Source organism: Corylus avellana, chromosome 11, assembly GCF_965113065.1.
Source record: "Corylus avellana chromosome 11, dhCorAvel1.hap1.2, whole genome shotgun sequence".
Taxonomy (NCBI): domain Eukaryota; kingdom Viridiplantae; phylum Streptophyta; class Magnoliopsida; order Fagales; family Betulaceae; genus Corylus; species Corylus avellana.
Window position 1 is genome coordinate 15,221,125 of NC_142500.1, and position 19,124 is coordinate 15,240,248.

A 19,124-nucleotide genomic window follows, 5' to 3' on the forward strand; every position below is an offset into this window, starting at 1 on the left:
GACTCTTATGTTTTTGAAATTAAGAGAAACAAAGCACAACCCTAAATATTTATTAACATTATTCTCTCTAAATAGCATGGCAAAATTTGTTGGAGATTATGGGTAATTTTTAAAAATTTAAGGAGTAAATTGTCAAAAATCAAATTTAGAGAAGAAATTAAGATAGAAGGGAAAGGAAATAAGAGACCCAAAAAAAAGCACATCAAAATATTTTTGGCTGGATTACATGCTCCCTTGAAAATGCCACATTGCCCCAACGTCACCCATTGAACCATTATTCCATGGGCTGAGAGTTTCTGTGTAACTCCACTGGGGATTGAGGAGAGAACGTCACACCCTTTGCAGTTTGCACTCATTCTCCTCCCATTCCCCATTCCAAGCTCCTCACTTTCCCACCCAGATTCCCACTCTCTCACCCCCCCAAACATGGACTTAACCACCAAACTCCATCGCCTCCACCTCAATTCCACCTTCCTCACCGGCTCACCCCTTCTCAATCCCCACAAACTCATTTTCCGGCCACGTCTCCACAGCTCAAACTCGATCAAAGTCGCCAATTTCTTCAACCCCAGCAAGGTCCCAAGCCTCAGAATCACCTCCCAGCTATCCGCCGTCGCTGTGGAAACACCGGTCGCCGAAACCGACATTGAGTCTTTGTTCTCGAGCACTTCCGTCGACCAAAAGAGGCCCAATAAGAAATCAAACGCTGGCGCTTCGGGCATTTCATCCGGTGTTAAGCTCGAAAACGTGACTAAGAGCTATAAGGGCGTCACGGTATTGAAGGACGTGACTTGGGAAGTGAAGAAAGGCGAAAAGGTTGGACTAGTAGGCGTAAATGGTGCAGGGAAAACGACCCAGATGAGAATTGTTGCGGGGCTGGAGGAACCCGATTCTGGGTCTGTGATTAAAGCGAAACCCAACATGAAAATCGCGTTTTTGAGCCAGGAGTTCGAGGTGTCGATGAGCAGGACGGTGAGAGAGGAGTTTCTGAGCGCGTTCAAGGAGGAGATGGAGATTTCTGAGAAGTTGGAGAGGGTGCAGAAGGCGTTGGAGGGTGCGGTGGAGGACTTGAACCTGATGGGGAGGCTCTTGGACGAGTTTGATTTGCTCCAGAGAAGGGCACAGGCGGTGAACTTGGATGGGGTGGACGCTAAGGTTAGTAAGTTGATGCCTGAGCTCGGGTTCGCACCTGAGGATTCGGATAGGTTGGTGGCCTCCTTTAGTAGCGGCTGGCAGATGAGGATGTCGCTTGGGAAGATTTTGCTTCAGGTACGTTTGTGTACGAGGTTGAGTTTTAGTTTAGAATTCTGCCTAACGTATGGATATGTTCCTGCTATGTTTTTTTCTTCTCTCTTTTCAATGCAACTGTAGTTTAATTGCCAAGAAAATGCTGAGAGGAAGAATTGTTGGTTAGTATTTCAGAAACAAGTTGATATATGAGCAAACGTAATCCATCGTTAGTGAACTGCTACTCCCTTAAAAATATATCTTTCGTTGGTGTAGGGGTAAATTTTACAACTCTTCTTAATCTCATTATTCCCAATTCATATAACCCGAAAAGTTTCCAATTTTTTCCTAGCCTAATGAAGGGGCACTTTATTTTATGTTATTATTATTATTATTATTATTATTTGTATACTTGATTGCACGTAATAATATGTATGGCTTATACATGTTGCATTAGATCGGATATTGGTCAATTGTTTACATATGTGACAGGCAGAAGAATGTGTTGGTGTTACTGTGTGATTGTAGTCTTATCTCTTCACATGCAGGAACCAGATTTATTGCTCTTGGATGAGCCCACAAACCACCTTGACCTTGACACAATCGAGTGGCTTGAAGGCTATCTTAGCAAGCAAGAGGTGCCGATGGTTATCATATCTCATGACAGAGCATTTCTCGATCAGCTCTGCACAAAAATTGTGGAGACCGATATGGGTGTTGCCAGGACATTTGAAGGAAATTATTCTCAGTATATCATTTCAAAGGCAGCATGGGTTGAAGCACAGTATGCTGCATGGGAGAAGCAGCAGAAGGAAATTGAACATACAAAAGACTTAATAAACAGGTTAGGTGCTGGAGCAAACTCCGGTCGTGCTTCTACTGCTGAAAAGGTACATTGATCTCTTCTGAACTACTCAATGATAGCAGTACTAATACATACCATTCTATCTGAAAACAACATGAACTATTCTTGTCTTGGTAGGCAGTTACGAATCTACTTGATATCTGGTTAGTATTACTATTTGTTGGGATGTATATATACAGATGACAAAGCACATTCTTTTATTTTGGTCTAGACCATAAGAACATGGTACCCACATTAGTGTTTAGTAGCTCTCCCAGTTTTGACAGGAGTGATACAGTGATGAATAACTTTCAGTCACCGAAAATGATGAATATGCATATAAAAATCATGATGTATTTGTGCAGCACCGTGTTTTTTCAGAGACATTGTATTGAATCTGTCTCCTACACAACAGCTTAATGATCTTCTCTGATTCAGACTTTGAATCCTTTAAATTGCTTCTTTTTAAGCAAACTACCAATATGTGTTCCAAAATAGTAAGTTGATACTTTTTTTCCCCTCTTCTTCCTTTTCATTCTGCAGTGTGACAGTTATGCAGTGGACCTACTTTTGCTTTATTTGATTTTTTTTCACTGAACTGTCACCAAATAATTGCTCAGTATGAGTTGCCTATTCTCTTGATTCAATTTTATTGACCCTATTAGTGATTGTTGCTCAAGACCACTCAGAACTTGTGCTAATTACTGACAAAAATTCTCTAGCTCCAATTACACGGCTTCACTTTAAACGATTTTCTGGCTACTATAATTCCTTATCTAACAATCTCTTATTACTCTGGTATACCAACAGAAGCTGGAGAGGCTTCAAGAAGACGAGCTAGTAGAGAAGCCATTTGAACGGAAACAAATGAAGATCAGGTTCCCTGAGCATGGAAGTAGCGGAAGATCTGTTGTAGCAATTAAGAATTTGGAATATGGCTTTGGGGACAAGGTGAATTGACATACATCGCCAAACAAGGAAGATGGCTCTAGAAACATTGAATTTTCTACTTATTATTATTATCTGTATGTTATATTTATGAAGTTGATATCTGTTGTGTACCAGGTGCTCTTCAACAGGGCAAATCTTTCAATTGAAAGAGGAGAAAAAATTGCCATTATTGGCCCAAATGGATGTGGAAAGAGTACGTTGCTGAAACTGATAATGGGTTTAGAAAAGCCAAGAGGAGGCGGAATTCTGCTTGGGGAGCATAATGTCCTACCTAACTATTTTGAGCAAAATCAGGTGACCTATTTATAAGTTCCAACAGTTTAGAGAAGCCAAGAGATACTATATTATGATCGATCTAATTATCTTGGTGCTTCTACTTATAAATGGTTACTTTCTAAGTACGACAGTTTGGCAAAAAAATAAAAAATATTTACCACACACACGCATATCATTTATGTTCTTATATAATTTGCAATCGCATAGATACACAAATATATTGATTCTTCTAACTGAGATTGATCTACCTCTTAGGCTGAGGCACTTGATCTGGATAAAACAGTGCTTGAAACAGTAGAAGAAGCAGCAGAGAACTGGAGAATTGACGATATTAAAGGGCTCCTTGGGCGTTGTAATTTCAAAGCTAATATGCTTGATCGAAAGGTTTCTCTTTTGAGTGGTGGGGAGAAGGTAAACTAAAACTTGTATACTTTCTACTATTGCTCGACATTGATTTAGCAATAATGTGCTGCATAAAAAGTTCTGTAATTTTGTGATTTTATGGTAGCTCATGCATAGTTCGTATTGTTATAGTAGAATTATAGTCTAATGGAAAACAAAAATTACCACCCGCACAATTTGGTGAAGGTTTTGTTGATAGGTTGAGGATTTTTGGTTAAAGTCTTGTCACTGCCTGATAGAAAACTGTTGTGACGATTGAACAAAAAATAGAAAAGGAAAAGAATAAATTTTTTGTTGAAATGAAATGTGCAACTAAATTATCATTGAAACAATTTGTCAAGGTAATTCTTAATTCCAGTATTTAGATTTCTTTTTCCCTTTATTAATAGCTCTTTTGTTTTCTGTTAGTATGTGTTAGGAAAAGATCCAGGGAAGGCACACATATTTTGGGGATAATATGTTGTCCTAAATTTTTATTGATAATCAAGTCATATACTATCGTGAATTCGTAACTGTTACTTTACCATGTGGAAGATAGATGTAGTGTTTAAAGTGGATCCCATTACAATGTATCCTGTTATCTGCATATATAATTCTTCCCCAGAAAAGTTTGTGTATACTGTTTTTCTCTTGAATACATTTTGGGACTTAACTAGCATCTCTTTATCAGTTTAATAGGCCTATTTCTTTATAGGGTTAATTGCAGCTATCCAACCTAAACGATGAGATCGTTTGCAAATACCCCTCAAATGACAATTTTTTTGCAATCAACACCCTAATACGAGATTAATTTGCTATATCAATCCCAGAGTTTAAATCCTAATGAAAATTAACTGAATAGTAGAGTGAGATGGGGTAAACATTTCAAATTACTGTGTACAAATATTTTAATTTTGATAGATTAGTACATTCCACCATCCTACTTGCCAAAATTTTGACCTGGATTTGGATGCTGGGGTAAACATTGCAACTTAATATCAACTTGGGGTGTTAATTTGTGACTTAGTGGGGACACTGTAAATGATACAATAATTTAGGGTGGATAGCTACAATTAATGCTCTTGCTAATAGCTTTCAACATTAAGCTTCAAAAATTTACATTCAATTGCTTTGTACATCGTGTAATGCTTTTTATATCTTTTCCTTTTAATGAAACAAACTTTGATGGTTTTTTTTTTTTTTGTTCCTGTTTTATTAGGCACGTCTTGCTTTTTGCAAGTTCATGGTGAAACCTTCAACCCTGCTAGTTTTGGACGAACCAACTAATCACTTGGATATACCTTCAAAAGAGATGCTCGAGGTGGGTTTGTGTCTCCGTTGTGATTTTTCGATTCAACACTGTAAACTATTATGAATGTTGCGCAAAAGCTGATCAGCACTTTAATCATTCTATACATAAATGTTCTATCAGGAGGCAATAACAGAGTACAAGGGCACCGTCATCGCAGTTTCTCATGACAGATACTTTATAAAGCAAATAGTCAATAGAGTAGTGGAAGTTAAAGACAGCAATTTACAGGATTATGCAGGAGATTACAATGTAAGTGCCTCCTCTTCTTTCCCTTAAAAGAAAACAAGAGGTTGATGAGATGTGTTAAGAAAATGAAGCTGAGCCTTAGGGCCATAGCATGATTTCTGAAGCATTTTAATTGGGCACTTCATGTTTGCTGTGACGGGCAGTGATGCACCAAACTGAAGATGAACCCACTTAGTAGATTTTAAATGCCAAGTATTATTGTCATTGGATATTGTGGATTATAAATCCTCGTGTTTTCTTTTTTTTTTTTTATCTCATGTTCTTATTTTACATTTGATCAAATTATCAATATAGTAGAATCATACTTTAAATATCTAAAGATGGGCTCCATAGCCTCCATGTAATCATTCTGACTACATTGACATTGTTAAATTTACTGACCTTGAATTATGTACTTCACAGTATTATCTAGAGAAAAATCTTGACGCCAGGATGAGAGAGCTAGAACGTGAGGCAGAGCTTGAGGAGAAGGCTCCTAAAGTAAAGGCCAAATCCAAGATGTCAAAGGTATCCATTCTGAGACTGGAAAGGAAATATGATATTTGGCTTGTGCTGTGGAAACCTGAGCCAAAACTTATATATCTTTTTCCCTTAACAGGCTGAGAAGGAAGCTATGAAGAAGCAGAAAAGGCAGGCATTTCAGCAGGCAAAACAAAAATCAAAAGGTCTGAAGAATTCTAAGAGGTGGAACTGACCAATTCGCCCAAAAACTTGTTTCACCATTTCTGCATTGTTAAACTAATTTTTCCTGTGAAAAAGCTTAGGAGATGAGGTGGCCCGTTGTGAGCCATGTGGTTGACCATATGTATATAATATGAATAGAATTACAGGTATTACCTCAATGAATCATTGTTTTTTCCCCAAACCATTGCAGATCCCTGGAAATTGACATTTTTCCTTTAAAAAAACCGTAATACAGGAAATGAAAAACATGAGGGGACTGTTTAATTCTGTAAGCCTTGAAGTTAATATATCAATTGTATAACCATGTTCTAGATCTTATATAACCATTATTCCAACAGTCTTGCAGTTGCGTGCCAAACAAACGAAACCTTAATCCAGACCAACTTTAGATACTATTATACTAACCATGAAATTGTTATAGGAAATCAAAACACCGTAAAAGTGGTGGGTTTCCCAACAATGGATCCAAAACAATAAATTACAGTGCAGGTAGGAAATTGGTCAACAATTGACATGGTTCTCTCTTAAGCAAAATGGGCATGAACCTTGAGAGTGCCTTCAACTCTTCCCAAACTTCAACTTATAAACAACTACCGAAAGGAAGATGAAGAGCTGATGTTGAGGGAGAACAAACTCCAATAGCACAAGTCTTTATTACAAGATTAAACCATGGAGGCACATGGAGACTAAAACCCATAAAACACAACAAAAAGTGCTGAGTAATATAGTGAATAATATGAACACAAAAACAAAAACCCTAACAATAGCAACAATGATGGAGGGAAGTGGCATTTGGAAGGCGAGGGCAAGCCACATGATGGCACATGAAGGCCATGTGCAGGCAAATGCGGTCCAATGGTGGCTTGGAGGGGGTAGCGGGATGCAGACGACCAGGGAAGGCAGTGGTGAGGCATGTCGATGGACTGGACCTGCAGAGAAAGATAAATCCGGTTGTGTGAAAACCAAATCTGTAAAAAATGCACACTAGTAAAGATGCTAAGATCAGCAGGGAATGGTAAGTGGATGAAGATGAGGCTTAGATCAACGGTTCCATGGTGGAGAGCCTCACAAGAAGAAAAAAAAAAAAAAAAAAAAAAAAACTTTTACTCTTAGAAATAAGAGAGAAGTTTGTGGTGTCCATTTCATTTGAAATTGAGATAATCTTATTCCCTATTAAATTGGACTGAGTTTAACTTCTATCAGAACTGGGTGTAGACCAGATCCTTTACAATTACAAATAATAGATCGCCACATCAGTTAGGAATACAAAAACAGATTGAGAGGAAAGCACTTGATCACACATTATGAGAAACTAGCCCATAACCGACGTGATGCGCGAGATTTTTCATTATAATTTAATTACAAAATTTAAAAGTATTGTCATCGTACTTTTCATTATAGGTTCCAAAAGCAGTTCTATCGTCCATTTAATGCAATCAAATAAATTATCTTACCTCAAGTTCAATGATTAATTATCTTTTCAGTGTTTTGAAAGCGTTTATGTTCCTTTTATGCACAACAATCAAATAAGTTTTTACCCTTTTTTTTTTCTTCTTTTTTTTTTTTTTTTTGCTTTCAAAAGCAGAAAAATCACTTCCAAAACATGTCTTAAAATTTGAGTAAATCACAAAAATCATTCAAATGAATTAAAACATACAACCCTTAATTTTAGTTTAATTCATATAAATAAAAAAACTTGTCAAAATCTTTGTTCCCATATGAGTAGTTTAAAATGAATAAAATATAAAGAAAAAAAAAATTGAAAGAGGAAAACTTGAATTATGCTTGATCAAAGCATGAATAGAAAATTAACAAGAATCTCTAATATTGTTGATATGATACCTATTAGATTTCAATAAAAATAAAACTTATAACTATGAGCATTCAAAGAACAAAAAAAAATACAGAGCAAAATAAACAAAGATTTTTTTATGAATACAAAATAAAACAAAATATTTCACTCAAGTTTTTTTTTTTTTTTTTTTTTTAAAGGTTTTTAGGTAACGTATTAAGTATTAACACATATAGCTTTTGATTCTATATACTACAATTTTTTCTATATATGACTTTTTTTTTTAAAAAAAAAAAATCCTATCTATGGGTTTTTTTCTTCGATATATGAGTTTTTAAGCAAACATATTAATATATATTAAATAGCCGGATCAGTTCAATTTTAGTTAAAGCCGGTTCACTACTTAAATGACTAGTTTACTCACTAAAAAATATGAGTTGACGCTACATGTTGCAATTTTAAAACACTTGTGTTTTTTCTTTTTCTTTTTTTTCTGTTTTTTTTTTTTTTGTTTTGTTCCTTTGTGGCAGGGAATTGGGTTCCTCCGCCTTCGCCCCACGCCCCTCTCTCCATTCCTCCGCCTCACACAACACCATTGCCGACAGCCGAACATGATATTCTCTTTGATGGTGTTGTTTAGGTAGTTGATGAGTTCCACCGTTCCAAATTGGTTTCTCTTAAGGATAGAAATGTCCTCCAAACCTTGGAGGAAATTTGTGTCTTTCTCTGAATATGTTATGGGTATTCATCTTAATGATAGAAACACAACTTTGACCAAACTTTTCTTTTATGTGGTCATTTTTTTTTAAAAAATAAAATATAAAGTATTTTTTTTTTAATTTACCAACTTTTTTTTTTTTAAATGAACATATAAGAGAAAAGTTGGGCCAAAATTCTTTCTCTAAGTTATGTCTCTATCATTTATTTTCCTCTTTTATGTGTTTTGGTATTCTACGCTGATATGGCAATTTATTATTGGTTAAACTTCAATCATAATCACCGAATGGGCCTTGGGTTCAGCTAGTTTTAGCCCATCGACTAATTGTCCATCTCAGTCCACCACTTTCAGCCCATCGTCACTTAAACCCTACTTATACTAAATCCAAAACGGTGTAGTTTAGGATAACCGCATCTATGCGGTAGTTTTCACTACCGCATAGAAGCCGGATCCTGCCCGCACCCCCTGCACCGCTCCTCGTTCGTCTGAACCCTCTGCATCGCGATTCGCGCCTTTTTAACCTACACAATCACATCACTATACACACTTCTACTACTACTAAACGACTTGTTTCTTCAAGGTACGTGATTTTACACTAACCATGATATTATCTTGGCCTTAGCTTCTGAAAATACTAGTTTTTCCAAGACATGGCGCTATATTTAGTGGGCAATCTTTATTTTCGTTATTACCTCTGGTTTTCATTTGTTTTCTTGTGATATTTTCTTCTGCACTTTGTTCTGCTTGTTTTTCTGGAAGATGGTTCATGGGAAACGGTAAAGGATGTAATTTTTTTTATTTTTTCTTGATGATGTGTTTTTTAGGCCAGATGAATTTGAATTAATGTAAAGAACTTGGTTGAGATAAATGGAGCTAGGCAGGTAAAAACTAATAAAAGAAGTGTAAAACTTGGATTGAATTTATGGGATTGGGATGTCTTCTTCGTGGTAACAAATGTTGAGATGGGTAGTAGTCGCTTTGGTTGGCTCTTTGCAAAACTATGCTGGAATCACTTTTCTGGAATCGGGAGAAATTGAAGATAAACAATGTGTTTCTCTTATATTAGACACATAACTGTTTAGAAGCTAAACGCCACTGAGGTCCAGCTCAAATAGCGCTTCCTCACTTTCTAACAACAAGAAGTTGCGGGTTTATAACTTACCGGATGCGTGTGTACTAGAGGCCAATGAGCTGTACCTTAAATGGTACTTCCTCTTAGAGGTGGAGGGTGAAATCGTGGGTCCTAGGCTTAGTGGTTGCGGTGTAAGTTACCAACAAAAAAAAAAAAAAAAAAAAAAAAAAAAAAGACTTGTACAGTTCTTAGGCTTCAATTATGTATTCTTAGGTTTAGGGAATGCAATTCTGAGGTCATGTTAGTATTCTTGAGACTGCTGCTTTTGCATATATGTGGTTCATGGTGTTAGTATTTGGTATTCATCAGCAAATTATCATTGATTGTATGGTTATTGTGATAAAATTGTGTATAAGCTCTCTTCTGTTGCTGAAACAAACTATAATGTTGGACTTCAAATCTGTTTGGACGGCTGTATTCGGAAAGTTTTTTTTTTGTTGTTGAGTATTAGGAAAGATTTTTACATTGAATAAACTGAGAAAAAGGCACATCATAGTGAGGAGACTTGTGTTGCATGTGCAAGAAGAGTTGGTAATCCGTTGATCATCATCTGCTCCACTGTGAAGTGGCTAAAGACTGGGTTTTAGTTTTCTGTCTTTTTGGGATAGAGTGGGTCATGCCTCAACCAGTAGTAAACCTGTCAGTTAGTTGGAGAGGTTTTGAAGCCACCGCTGTATAGAAGTCTAGAGGATGGTTTCCCTTTGCTTAATATGATGTATTTGGAGGGAACGTTGTACTCAAAATGTTGATGATTGTGAGAGATTGGTGATTGAGTCACCTCTCTATGTTTGGATGATTGTTTATAATAGTTCTCTCTTTTCTAATTTCCTAGCGTTTTTGGATTTGTGTTCTTTTCCAAGGTTGGGTGTCTCTCTTGTATACTTGTTGATCTTTGTAATCCTAGGCATGTATGCAACTTATTGTGGCTTCTAAAATTGTTTTTCAGTGGCCTTTAGGCATGTAATTATGAGTTTTGACCTTATTAATATTGTGATCCAAGCATGATATGTGACTATATTAAGTACTCCTGTTTTCATTCTAGTAGAGACGTGATGGGGGCAGTTTTCCTGGGCATGCCAGGACCATGGGCCAATGATCATCGTGAACCATCTGATCATTATACAACAAAAATTGGTGGACTGCCTGTAAGTAACTGCAGTTGATCTGCTTGCACAATTTTATTTTTGAAGGTGTGGTGTTATTGAATAACCTCTACTCCTTTTTCTCCTCCCTACTTAACAGGATTGGCCTCTTCCCGAGGAGGCTGTAAGATCCAATCTGCTTGAGTGTGGTGCATGTGGAAGTAAACTCTGTCTTATTGCACAGGTTTAACATTCTCAAAACTAGCAGGTTACAATATTTGTTGAGAATGTATCATTTGAAGTGTGTAAGCACTGGAATTATTTTTTTTTCTTCCCAGGTTTATGCTCCAGTTTCAAGTAAAAGTTTAGATATTGAAGAGCGTGTTCTTTTTGTTTTTGGTTGTGTGATGCAAAAATGTCAGAGCTCTCCCCTGAGGTCTTCTTCAATTTATCCTCCAATCTTTAATAAAATTGTTAGTACAATAATTGTCAATACCATATTTCTCTTTTTCTCCTGCTAATACTGGTCGTCTGCAGTTGGCGGGCTCTTCGCGTTCAGAAATCACCCGATGTAGAAGAATCGCGTACCAACTCTTTGGAAGTGGCATCTTCACCTGCACCCTGTGTTTCAGTTTCAAATACCAGCTGGTGGGAGGGTTTTGGTGATGAAGATGGTGAAGACATGGATCTGGAGGAATTGGGTAAAGCACTCTCTGAAGCTGCAACCTTTGCTTCTCATTCCAAGAAACCACAGAGCAATCACCATTCTGAGACTATTATGAAGCCCACACCTGTAAGCCCTAGAAGAAGAATAATGGATGCCAACACACCAGGTATGGTTAAGAAGTGGAAGAAAGCTTAAAACATATGTTTCCTTTTCCGCATTGTGTTGCCTGATTTTCATATCTCATGAGTTGTATGTTATGAGTAGACTTCTGCCGCATCAATTTTCTACCCATAATACTATAATGTAGCAGTATTTTTCATGAGAAAATGCGATTTTCATGCTTGCGGGTTTATAGTTCTCTCCCGTTTTCAAGCTTCAAATTGAATTTAATCATTTGACCGGAACAACCAATGCACAAGTAATCACAAAACATGGAAAAGAAAAGAACCAATTATGAAATGAAGGGATCTTGAAGAAAGAAGTTGAATTGGCTTATATGTTCGTTTCCTTGTTATGTGGAATAGAAATGTAAAACGGTATGTTGTCATACTGAATAGCTCCCCCGCCCCCACCTTGAATCTAATTTTTGGTGCAGTTTAGTTTATTTGGGTTGCAAAATTATTTCTTGGTTGTTTCTAAGCTATAAATGTTGTGTTAAAAATGACATATTTGATTTCTGTGTTTAATGATTGCAGTGGTACCTTGCTTTTATATTTATACTCAGGAAGAACTATCCTCAAGGGATATAACTTCAATATGCTCAAATTACTCGTCACTTTCCATTAAGGAAAATGGTGGTGATGCTAAGGATCATGGAGAAGAAGCTTGGGCAGAGGAACGTTATGAATATGATAAATCATTGACTGCTGATAGGACTTACGTTAAATTCAAGCGTCGACTGGATGCATACCCAGAGCAATGCTTCAGGTATAAAACCAATTAAATTTAGGACCTGAATCACAGACGTGTGATTCTACTGGTAGCTTGATATGGCTGTTAATTGATGAAGCATTCCTCTACCATTGTCTCATTCTATAATATCATTCCACTTGATCTATGGGTGAAGGAGCCCAGATCACCCCCACCTGGGCGTCTCACAGAAGCACTTATACTTTGAGGGGCAATCTATATCAGAGTTAGGGCTCATTATTTAAGAAAAGGAGAAAAAGAAAAAAAGGAATTTATGTTTACATGCTTCATTCTACTTTCTATTCATTAAAAAAAAAATCTTCATTCTACTTTCCACCAGAGTAACATATATGTCTATTATACATGCTTATTTCTTGGTTGCTACTGATTTGAAAAGCTGGAGAAAGTATCAGTTATAGTAATTTTGAGGGTGAGTTTGTGACAACTTAAAAGTGCAGAAACAGATAACACGTTTGACTATGCAATTATCCACTAAGAAGTGTAATTACAGAAGAACTCAATAAAACAAGTAACTTCTCCAGCTTCTAGTTTGCCACAAAATGAAAATTGCATATTTATTGACAGTTGTTTTCTGACGTAGCTTTGAGTTTCCATCATGTTTAGTTTATATGTATATTCTAGAGGTGATGCATATATCAATGTAGAATTGGCGAATTATATCCTCTCTCAACTTTGTTGCCTCTAACCTTCGATTTGTTCTCTTTATTAGTTTGTTAATATTCTTGCTCGCTCAGATACTCATTTGGTGGGAAGCCACTTCTTGCTACAGCAGATGAAGGAAACCATGGGAGGTGCAGGCTCTGTGGTGGATCAAGGCAATTTGAAATGCAGCTAATGTCACCGTTGTTATATTTTCTGCTCGAAGCAGTTGATGATCGTCAAAGACTGTTGCTGAGGAATTGGGACTGGATGACACTTATTGTATATACTTGTTCCAAGGTGAGTTTTCAACTCTGCTCTAATTGGTGTAGATGACAAACCCTTCTCCCCTCCTATCCGCAAGTTTCAGAGTCATTGGATTGGCTTACCAAACAAATCAGTTGTTGCTTTAGTGGTGCTATCTTGAAATTGTCCCTAGTCACTCAGTTAGGAGAATAGGTTTACCAAACAATTTGTCCTTTATCTTGAAATTGGCTTACCAAACAAATTGTCCTTGTCCTAGCCCCTTTCCGTATTGACAAATATCCTTAGTGAAGCAGATATGACTGGTTGGTTGTCTCTGACTCCTTTTGATGGTCTTACCTTAAAAATTTGTTCCTCTATGTTTAGTTGTAGATTTAGGGTCGCCCTCAAAGTCTGCATATATATATATATATATAAACTTTGATGCATTCTATTTTTAAGATTATGGTACATTTTAAACTTGTGTTTTACACTGTTGCTGTCCTTTGTCATTGCTAGAACTGTTCTCAACCAATCGATGAAGAAAATTCCCACACTGGGGGCTGGATTGTGGCGGAGGAGGCTGTTGTGGTACAATGTGAGAAACCCTTGGATGAGTCATCTTCACGTAGCTTTTTCTCATGATTTGTAATATTAACAAGCACGTCTCACATGCAAGCAAATTTTGCTCTTACTCTGAACTGCTTATAATATTAGGAATACTCCCCTATTGATTGTGTTATGGTGGAGTTTCATTACAGAAATTAATAAAGATAATTTTGCATTCGTTGATTTCATTTGTTAAAATCTTTGCACAACTGATCGGATTCGATTCATGTTCAACAAATGAAAGACAATTTCTTTTTTCACATCAGGAAGATGAGTGATGAAATGGTGGCCCAATCAGTTAATTCAATTCCTTGTTCTGGCCCAAATGCAAAAACCAGATTTTTACTTCCAGTGCCATTTTTTTTTTCCTGTTCTTTTCCGACAGAGTGGACCAGAATCAGGTTGAGTTTCAGCAAGTCATTCAGACGTATTTCCTGTCTCAAAATAGATTTCATACTTTTTAGATTGTCTCAAGATATTGTCTCACAAGAAGATATTTTTTTAGATAAAAAATAAAATAAAATAAAAAAATTTGAAGTACTTTATTGACGGGAAAAAAAAGTAAAATTAGTACTTGTAGTTTACTTGATTTACAATTAGCTCTATTTGATATCAAAATGAACTCAAAGGTTCCTAAGGTATGCCAAAAAAATAATTTAGTCCTTACAGTCAAGTTCTGTCTACTAATTTTTAGTGTGACACTAACTTAAATAGAGCAAGTATCACAATTTTATTACCTCTAACGTTTTATGCTATCAGAATTTATTAAGTCGGTGAACGAATTTTGACTGTAAGGACTAAATTATTTTTTTGGCATACTTCATAGACCTTTAAATTCATTTTAATACCATATGAAGTTAATTACAAATCAGGTAAACCACATGGATTAATTTTGCATTTTTCCCTTATCGATAAAAATGAGTATAAATTGACTTACAAATAAAATGAGACAAAACTAATATTGTCAAGATAAAATTATTATTACCCTACTCCATTTCAGTTATTTCTTCTAATTTTATCGTCTATCTCTAATAAATTATGTTGGGGTTAACTGGGCCAAGCAAACCGAATACTCAGCGGAAAAGGATTCTCCATTTCAAATACTTTTAATTTCTTCAATTTAGTGCATTTTGAAAGATAGTGTCGTCTAAAAGTTCTAATGATGGTAGTGCATTAACTGCACTATTCTTCAAAATACACTAAACAGAAGAAATTGAGAAAATTTGAAATGGAGAGAATCATTTTCCATACTCAGCATAGGCCCAAACTTAAAGCCTAATTATTATAAAAGTCCTACTAAAACAGCTCACTACATGGCAATAATCAAATGGATTTAGGACTGCCTTGTGGCCAGCATTCAAGGGTCATATTCAAGATTTCCTCACTATAAAAGTACTCTCCAAACAATTAGAAATGTTAGGCTTACAAAATATATTACAAAAGAAAATATATATATATATATATATATATATCTTACAAAGTGATGTAACACAACACAATTAAATTTATCAAAATTTGAATTCATCTTCTTCTAAATTATATTATGCCACGTCAATTTTTTTAAGCGGATAAGCCTAGCATTGCTCCCAAATAACTCAAACTCACTCATTTTTACGCCTCTCGTTCTTTCTCTCTCATACAGCTGTCCGATAACTTTTTTCTAATAAATTATTAATCTTAATCCTAATCTTTCAATTAGGCTTAGAGGCTAAGCTATTTGAAACATAATCAAAATCTGGCCGTGCTCTCTCATGTAGTCGTTTAATCAGTGCCCACCTTTTACAGTTATGAAAGATACTTTTGGCTCTTGGAAACAGCTAGCAGATGACAGAGAAAATCCAGCCGAAGAAAAGCATGGAAAGTTGGAGAGAAAGAAAAGCTAAACACGTAAGAAATGCGCGTAGCTTGAGGGTGGCAGCTGCGTAATTACGTCAAAGTAAGAGGACCACTCTCGTAAATGGAAGGTATATATATATATAAGAGGATCAAACGGTGTAATCAAGTCATGCCGACCAATCCCATCGCGCCAGTGCTTGTCGAACAGTAGCTCTCGTCGGCCCACACGGGAACACTAGACAAAGCCCTCTCTTGCCCTCCGTTTGACGAAGTTCATATACACAAATAAACGCCTTTTTTCTTTGAAGAACTCGTATCCCTCTCATGGAGGATCGTAAGGAGGTGGGTGAGTGTGTGTTTGTGTGGGTGTGTGTGTGAGTGTGACTCTTTTTTTTTTTCCCTGGTTTTTTTTTGGGTTTTTTGTTTTGGTTGCTGGGCTGTCTTGTTTGTTTGATGAGAAATCCGAGGAAAATACAAAGGAAGTAATTAATGAAGTATTTATGTGTTTCGTGTTCTTCTGGTTTTGGGAAAGGATACTTCGAGTTAAAACTTCAAACGGATGTGTGGATGTTGATATTTATTCATTTCACAGTCAGTAAAAATCCAAAAATATACATATTTTCTTTCGTTTTCCTGGCAAGCAAACGGAGCATGAAACTTTTTTTTTTTTTTAGTCTAATATCGATATATGTGTAGCTATACATGTACATGCACACATATATGTATGGCTTTTTAGATTGAATTTTGCGTTTACTTTTTTTCTTTTTTGGTTTCCTTCTTTTTTACTCTGTCTACCTGGATTTTGTTTCAGATGAATATGCCTGGAATTAGATCTATAAATACTCGTTCAAACGGTCATTTACTCCTTTGTTCTGGAAATAAATTGAGATCTATAAATACTCATTCAAATGGTCTCTTTTGTTCTAGATAGTTAAATCCCTCTTTCTTTCTTTTGAATTTTTCTTTTTTGATTTGTTCAGCCTTATGAGACATTCAAACTAGCAATCATTTCACCCCCCACTTTTTTTTTTTTTTTTTTCAAAGATGAGAAACAGTCAAAGTTAGCGCCTTTATACAATTTTTTCTCTCTCTGGGTTTGAAATTCCACTCCTGTCATGATAGTTTTCATCTCTTTTCATAGTATACATATTTGGAAGAACATGTCCAAAGACCAATTTTATTTCAGATATCCACCAAACTGACAATTTTGGAAAACAGAGCTAGAAGTTAAAATGAAGGTAAAACTGAGATTTCCAAACTTATTTTATCTACTTTTGGGCATTGTGCAAGAGGGTATTCTAGATTCACATGTTAAGATCATTGTAAAGAAGATGCATGACTTTTTAGTCACAGACATGAGCAATAGATGCTGTGTAGATTTTGTATTTCATGGCTTTTTATCATGAACTTGATTGTGTGCCTATAAGGTTTCCATTATGCACTCTTTCAGGCTCTTGGGAGGTGAGTTGGTAAAGTGATTTTGATAAGATAAGAAGCATTGATGATGCTTTTTGTTTAGAAAATTGTATTTTTCTATGAGGGGGCATTGAATTTTTTGAAGTAATATTATGAATAAGTTTAATCTTTTTTTTTTTTTTTTATGCAGAAGAATGCTCCCTGGTTATCAGTGCCACAATTTGGGGGCTGGGACCCGAACGCACAGGTGCCAGACTACTCCCTGGATTTCTCAAAAATAAGGGAAAATAGGAAGCAAAACAAGATGCATTTGTCTAGAGCGAGTCTTGGAAACGAGGAAGAGCTGATTGCCTCATCCACCACAACCAGTACCAGTGGAAGCAACCCTCAAATTGATCAGCACTGCCATCAGAGCCAGCACTCTCCAACTGTAAGATTCTTGTCCAGTTCTTTGTTGTGATTTTGTCTGCTGGCATTATTTAATGGTGTATCGAGTACAGCTAGATATGTAGTAGTTGGTAGTTATAAAAGGTGAGAGAGAGAGAGAGAGAGAGAGAGAGAGAGAGAGAGAGAGGAGCATAGTCTACAATTACTATGATGGTGGCATGCATGTGGTTGGATGGTGGGGAAATTGCTAACTTGATGGTGGGAAATACTGTGGGTCAATACCCAAAACTGCTAATGTCTAGGTAGGAACTTTCATATATCCTAAGCTTTGATTCAATTGATTTTCCTTAGGGATTAGAGATTTGAAAACACATGCACATGCACATGCACAAACACCTGTATATGCTATAAACTACATTTTTATCTCATAACTATCTAACAATACTGATGTGACACTTCTAACCCATCTTTGAATCAGTCCTTGTTTAAAAAAAAATAAAAAATTTAAGGGTTAGTTAAAACTGTCATATCAGTATTGTGGGATATATATATAAAAGAGAAATATTATGGGTTAATAAGTTCTTCATATTTAGCCCATATTTTCTTCCAAATTCAATAGATGAACTATTAGATTTGTTGGGTCCGCCATTAACTTATGTGGAGTCCACATAAGTCCACAGATCTAATAGTTAATTTATAAGATGAAATGGGTGAAATATAAGAAAAACATTGATCCTTAGTATTTTTTTCCATATAAAATAATGTTATTTAATAAACTAACATTTATTTTTTATCAAGCCCTAATCCCAGGGCTAACTTTTGCCGACACATAATATTCTAAGCATTATTATTTGATATAATTGTGAATGTGCAGGATGATTGTCATTGAGAACCGCTAGTCAAAGAATTTTCTTTTGGTGCCTTTTCTTTAGTTAATAGTTTTATAAAGGAAATTGAGAATCTAATGGTACAAGAATATGTAGAATGTTTATAAATAGAGTAATGAATTCTTAAAAAGTGATTTCGGACCCATCATAACTCTTTTTCTCTATGATATTGTGTCCTACATCATTAAATTTTTTTTGAGAGGGACCCATCATCATCAACTTGCATGATAGAGATGCGTGCTCAAAAGTAGAAAGATTGATGCAAAAACTAATAAGAAACAAGTGAGATTGTTACCTTTGCTGCACGCAATTCTCTGTGGTGCACATGCAACTGATGTTTCCAGCCATAAAATATTTTCTGTTTGTGGGGAAAGAAAACAGAAATAAACTTCTTTTCTGGTATGATGATGCAGAGTTGACAGGAAAGTTTACGAAATTTTTCTAATTTAAAATAATGATGGCGGTGCAAAGAGGAAATAATAGTTTTCTAATTAGGGTTCCATTTCTTTTTAATTATATCAATGGTCGTCTTTAACATCTTTTGAGTATTTGTTGCAGGCAAGGAGGAGCTTTTTCAGCTACTTCAACTGTTGCGTGAAAGCCTGAGATTCGAGAACACATTATTACATGTTTTCGAGCTGAAGCTTAGTGATATATTTGTATTGAGAAACTAAATTTCTTTTGCTTAAATGTTTTGGGTTTCTCTTCTTTACGGTTTGATCAAATGTGAATCGGATTTCTCGCTTATTACCCTCGGGTTCTTTTTATCGAGCATAATGATGCGAATTGAGCTTTAATGAGTTCTAATATGCAACGTTGGCCAGTTCTACTTTCTCGGTCAAAAAAATGCATTGTTGGAACGCCA

At 35.9% G+C, this 19,124-nt stretch overlaps 3 protein-coding genes across 5 annotated transcripts; all 3 read left to right on the forward strand.

Annotated features, from left to right (window-relative positions):
- Positions 1-240: 240 nt before the first annotated feature.
- On the forward strand, positions 241-6,105 carry ABCF5 (general control non-repressible 5). Its single transcript, XM_059575738.2, has 9 exons — positions 241-1,269; positions 1,776-2,117; positions 2,882-3,022; positions 3,137-3,316; positions 3,554-3,709; positions 4,899-5,000; positions 5,112-5,240; positions 5,640-5,744; positions 5,836-6,105. The coding sequence occupies exons 1-9, from the start codon at positions 427-429 to the stop codon at positions 5,929-5,931; spliced, it is 2,094 nt and encodes a 697-aa protein (XP_059431721.2). The 5' UTR covers positions 241-426; the 3' UTR covers positions 5,932-6,105.
- A 2,746-nt stretch (positions 6,106-8,851) lies between these two features.
- Positions 8,852-13,916, forward strand: LOC132165256 (programmed cell death 2 C-terminal domain-containing protein). 3 transcript variants are annotated; one of them, XM_059575741.2, is made up of 8 exons: positions 8,852-9,011; positions 10,606-10,708; positions 10,806-10,889; positions 10,984-11,081; positions 11,183-11,478; positions 12,008-12,239; positions 12,977-13,181; positions 13,644-13,916. In XM_059575741.2, the coding sequence occupies exons 2-8, from the start codon at positions 10,616-10,618 to the stop codon at positions 13,767-13,769; spliced, it is 1,134 nt and encodes a 377-aa protein (XP_059431724.2). In that variant the 5' UTR covers positions 8,852-9,011; positions 10,606-10,615; the 3' UTR covers positions 13,770-13,916. The 3 variants fall into 3 exon arrangements, with proteins under 3 accessions (XP_059431724.2, XP_059431723.2, XP_059431722.2); XM_059575740.2 differs by having other exon boundaries at positions 10,609-10,708; XM_059575739.2 differs by lacking the exon at positions 8,852-9,011 and adding an exon at positions 9,053-9,207.
- Positions 13,917-15,717: 1,801 nt separating this feature from the next.
- On the forward strand, positions 15,718-19,088 carry LOC132164907 (sorbin/SH3 domain protein). Its single transcript, XM_059575419.2, has 3 exons — positions 15,718-15,911; positions 17,176-17,415; positions 18,818-19,088. The coding sequence occupies exons 1-3, from the start codon at positions 15,894-15,896 to the stop codon at positions 18,863-18,865; spliced, it is 306 nt and encodes a 101-aa protein (XP_059431402.1). The 5' UTR covers positions 15,718-15,893; the 3' UTR covers positions 18,866-19,088.
- Positions 19,089-19,124: the final 36 nt, after the last annotated feature.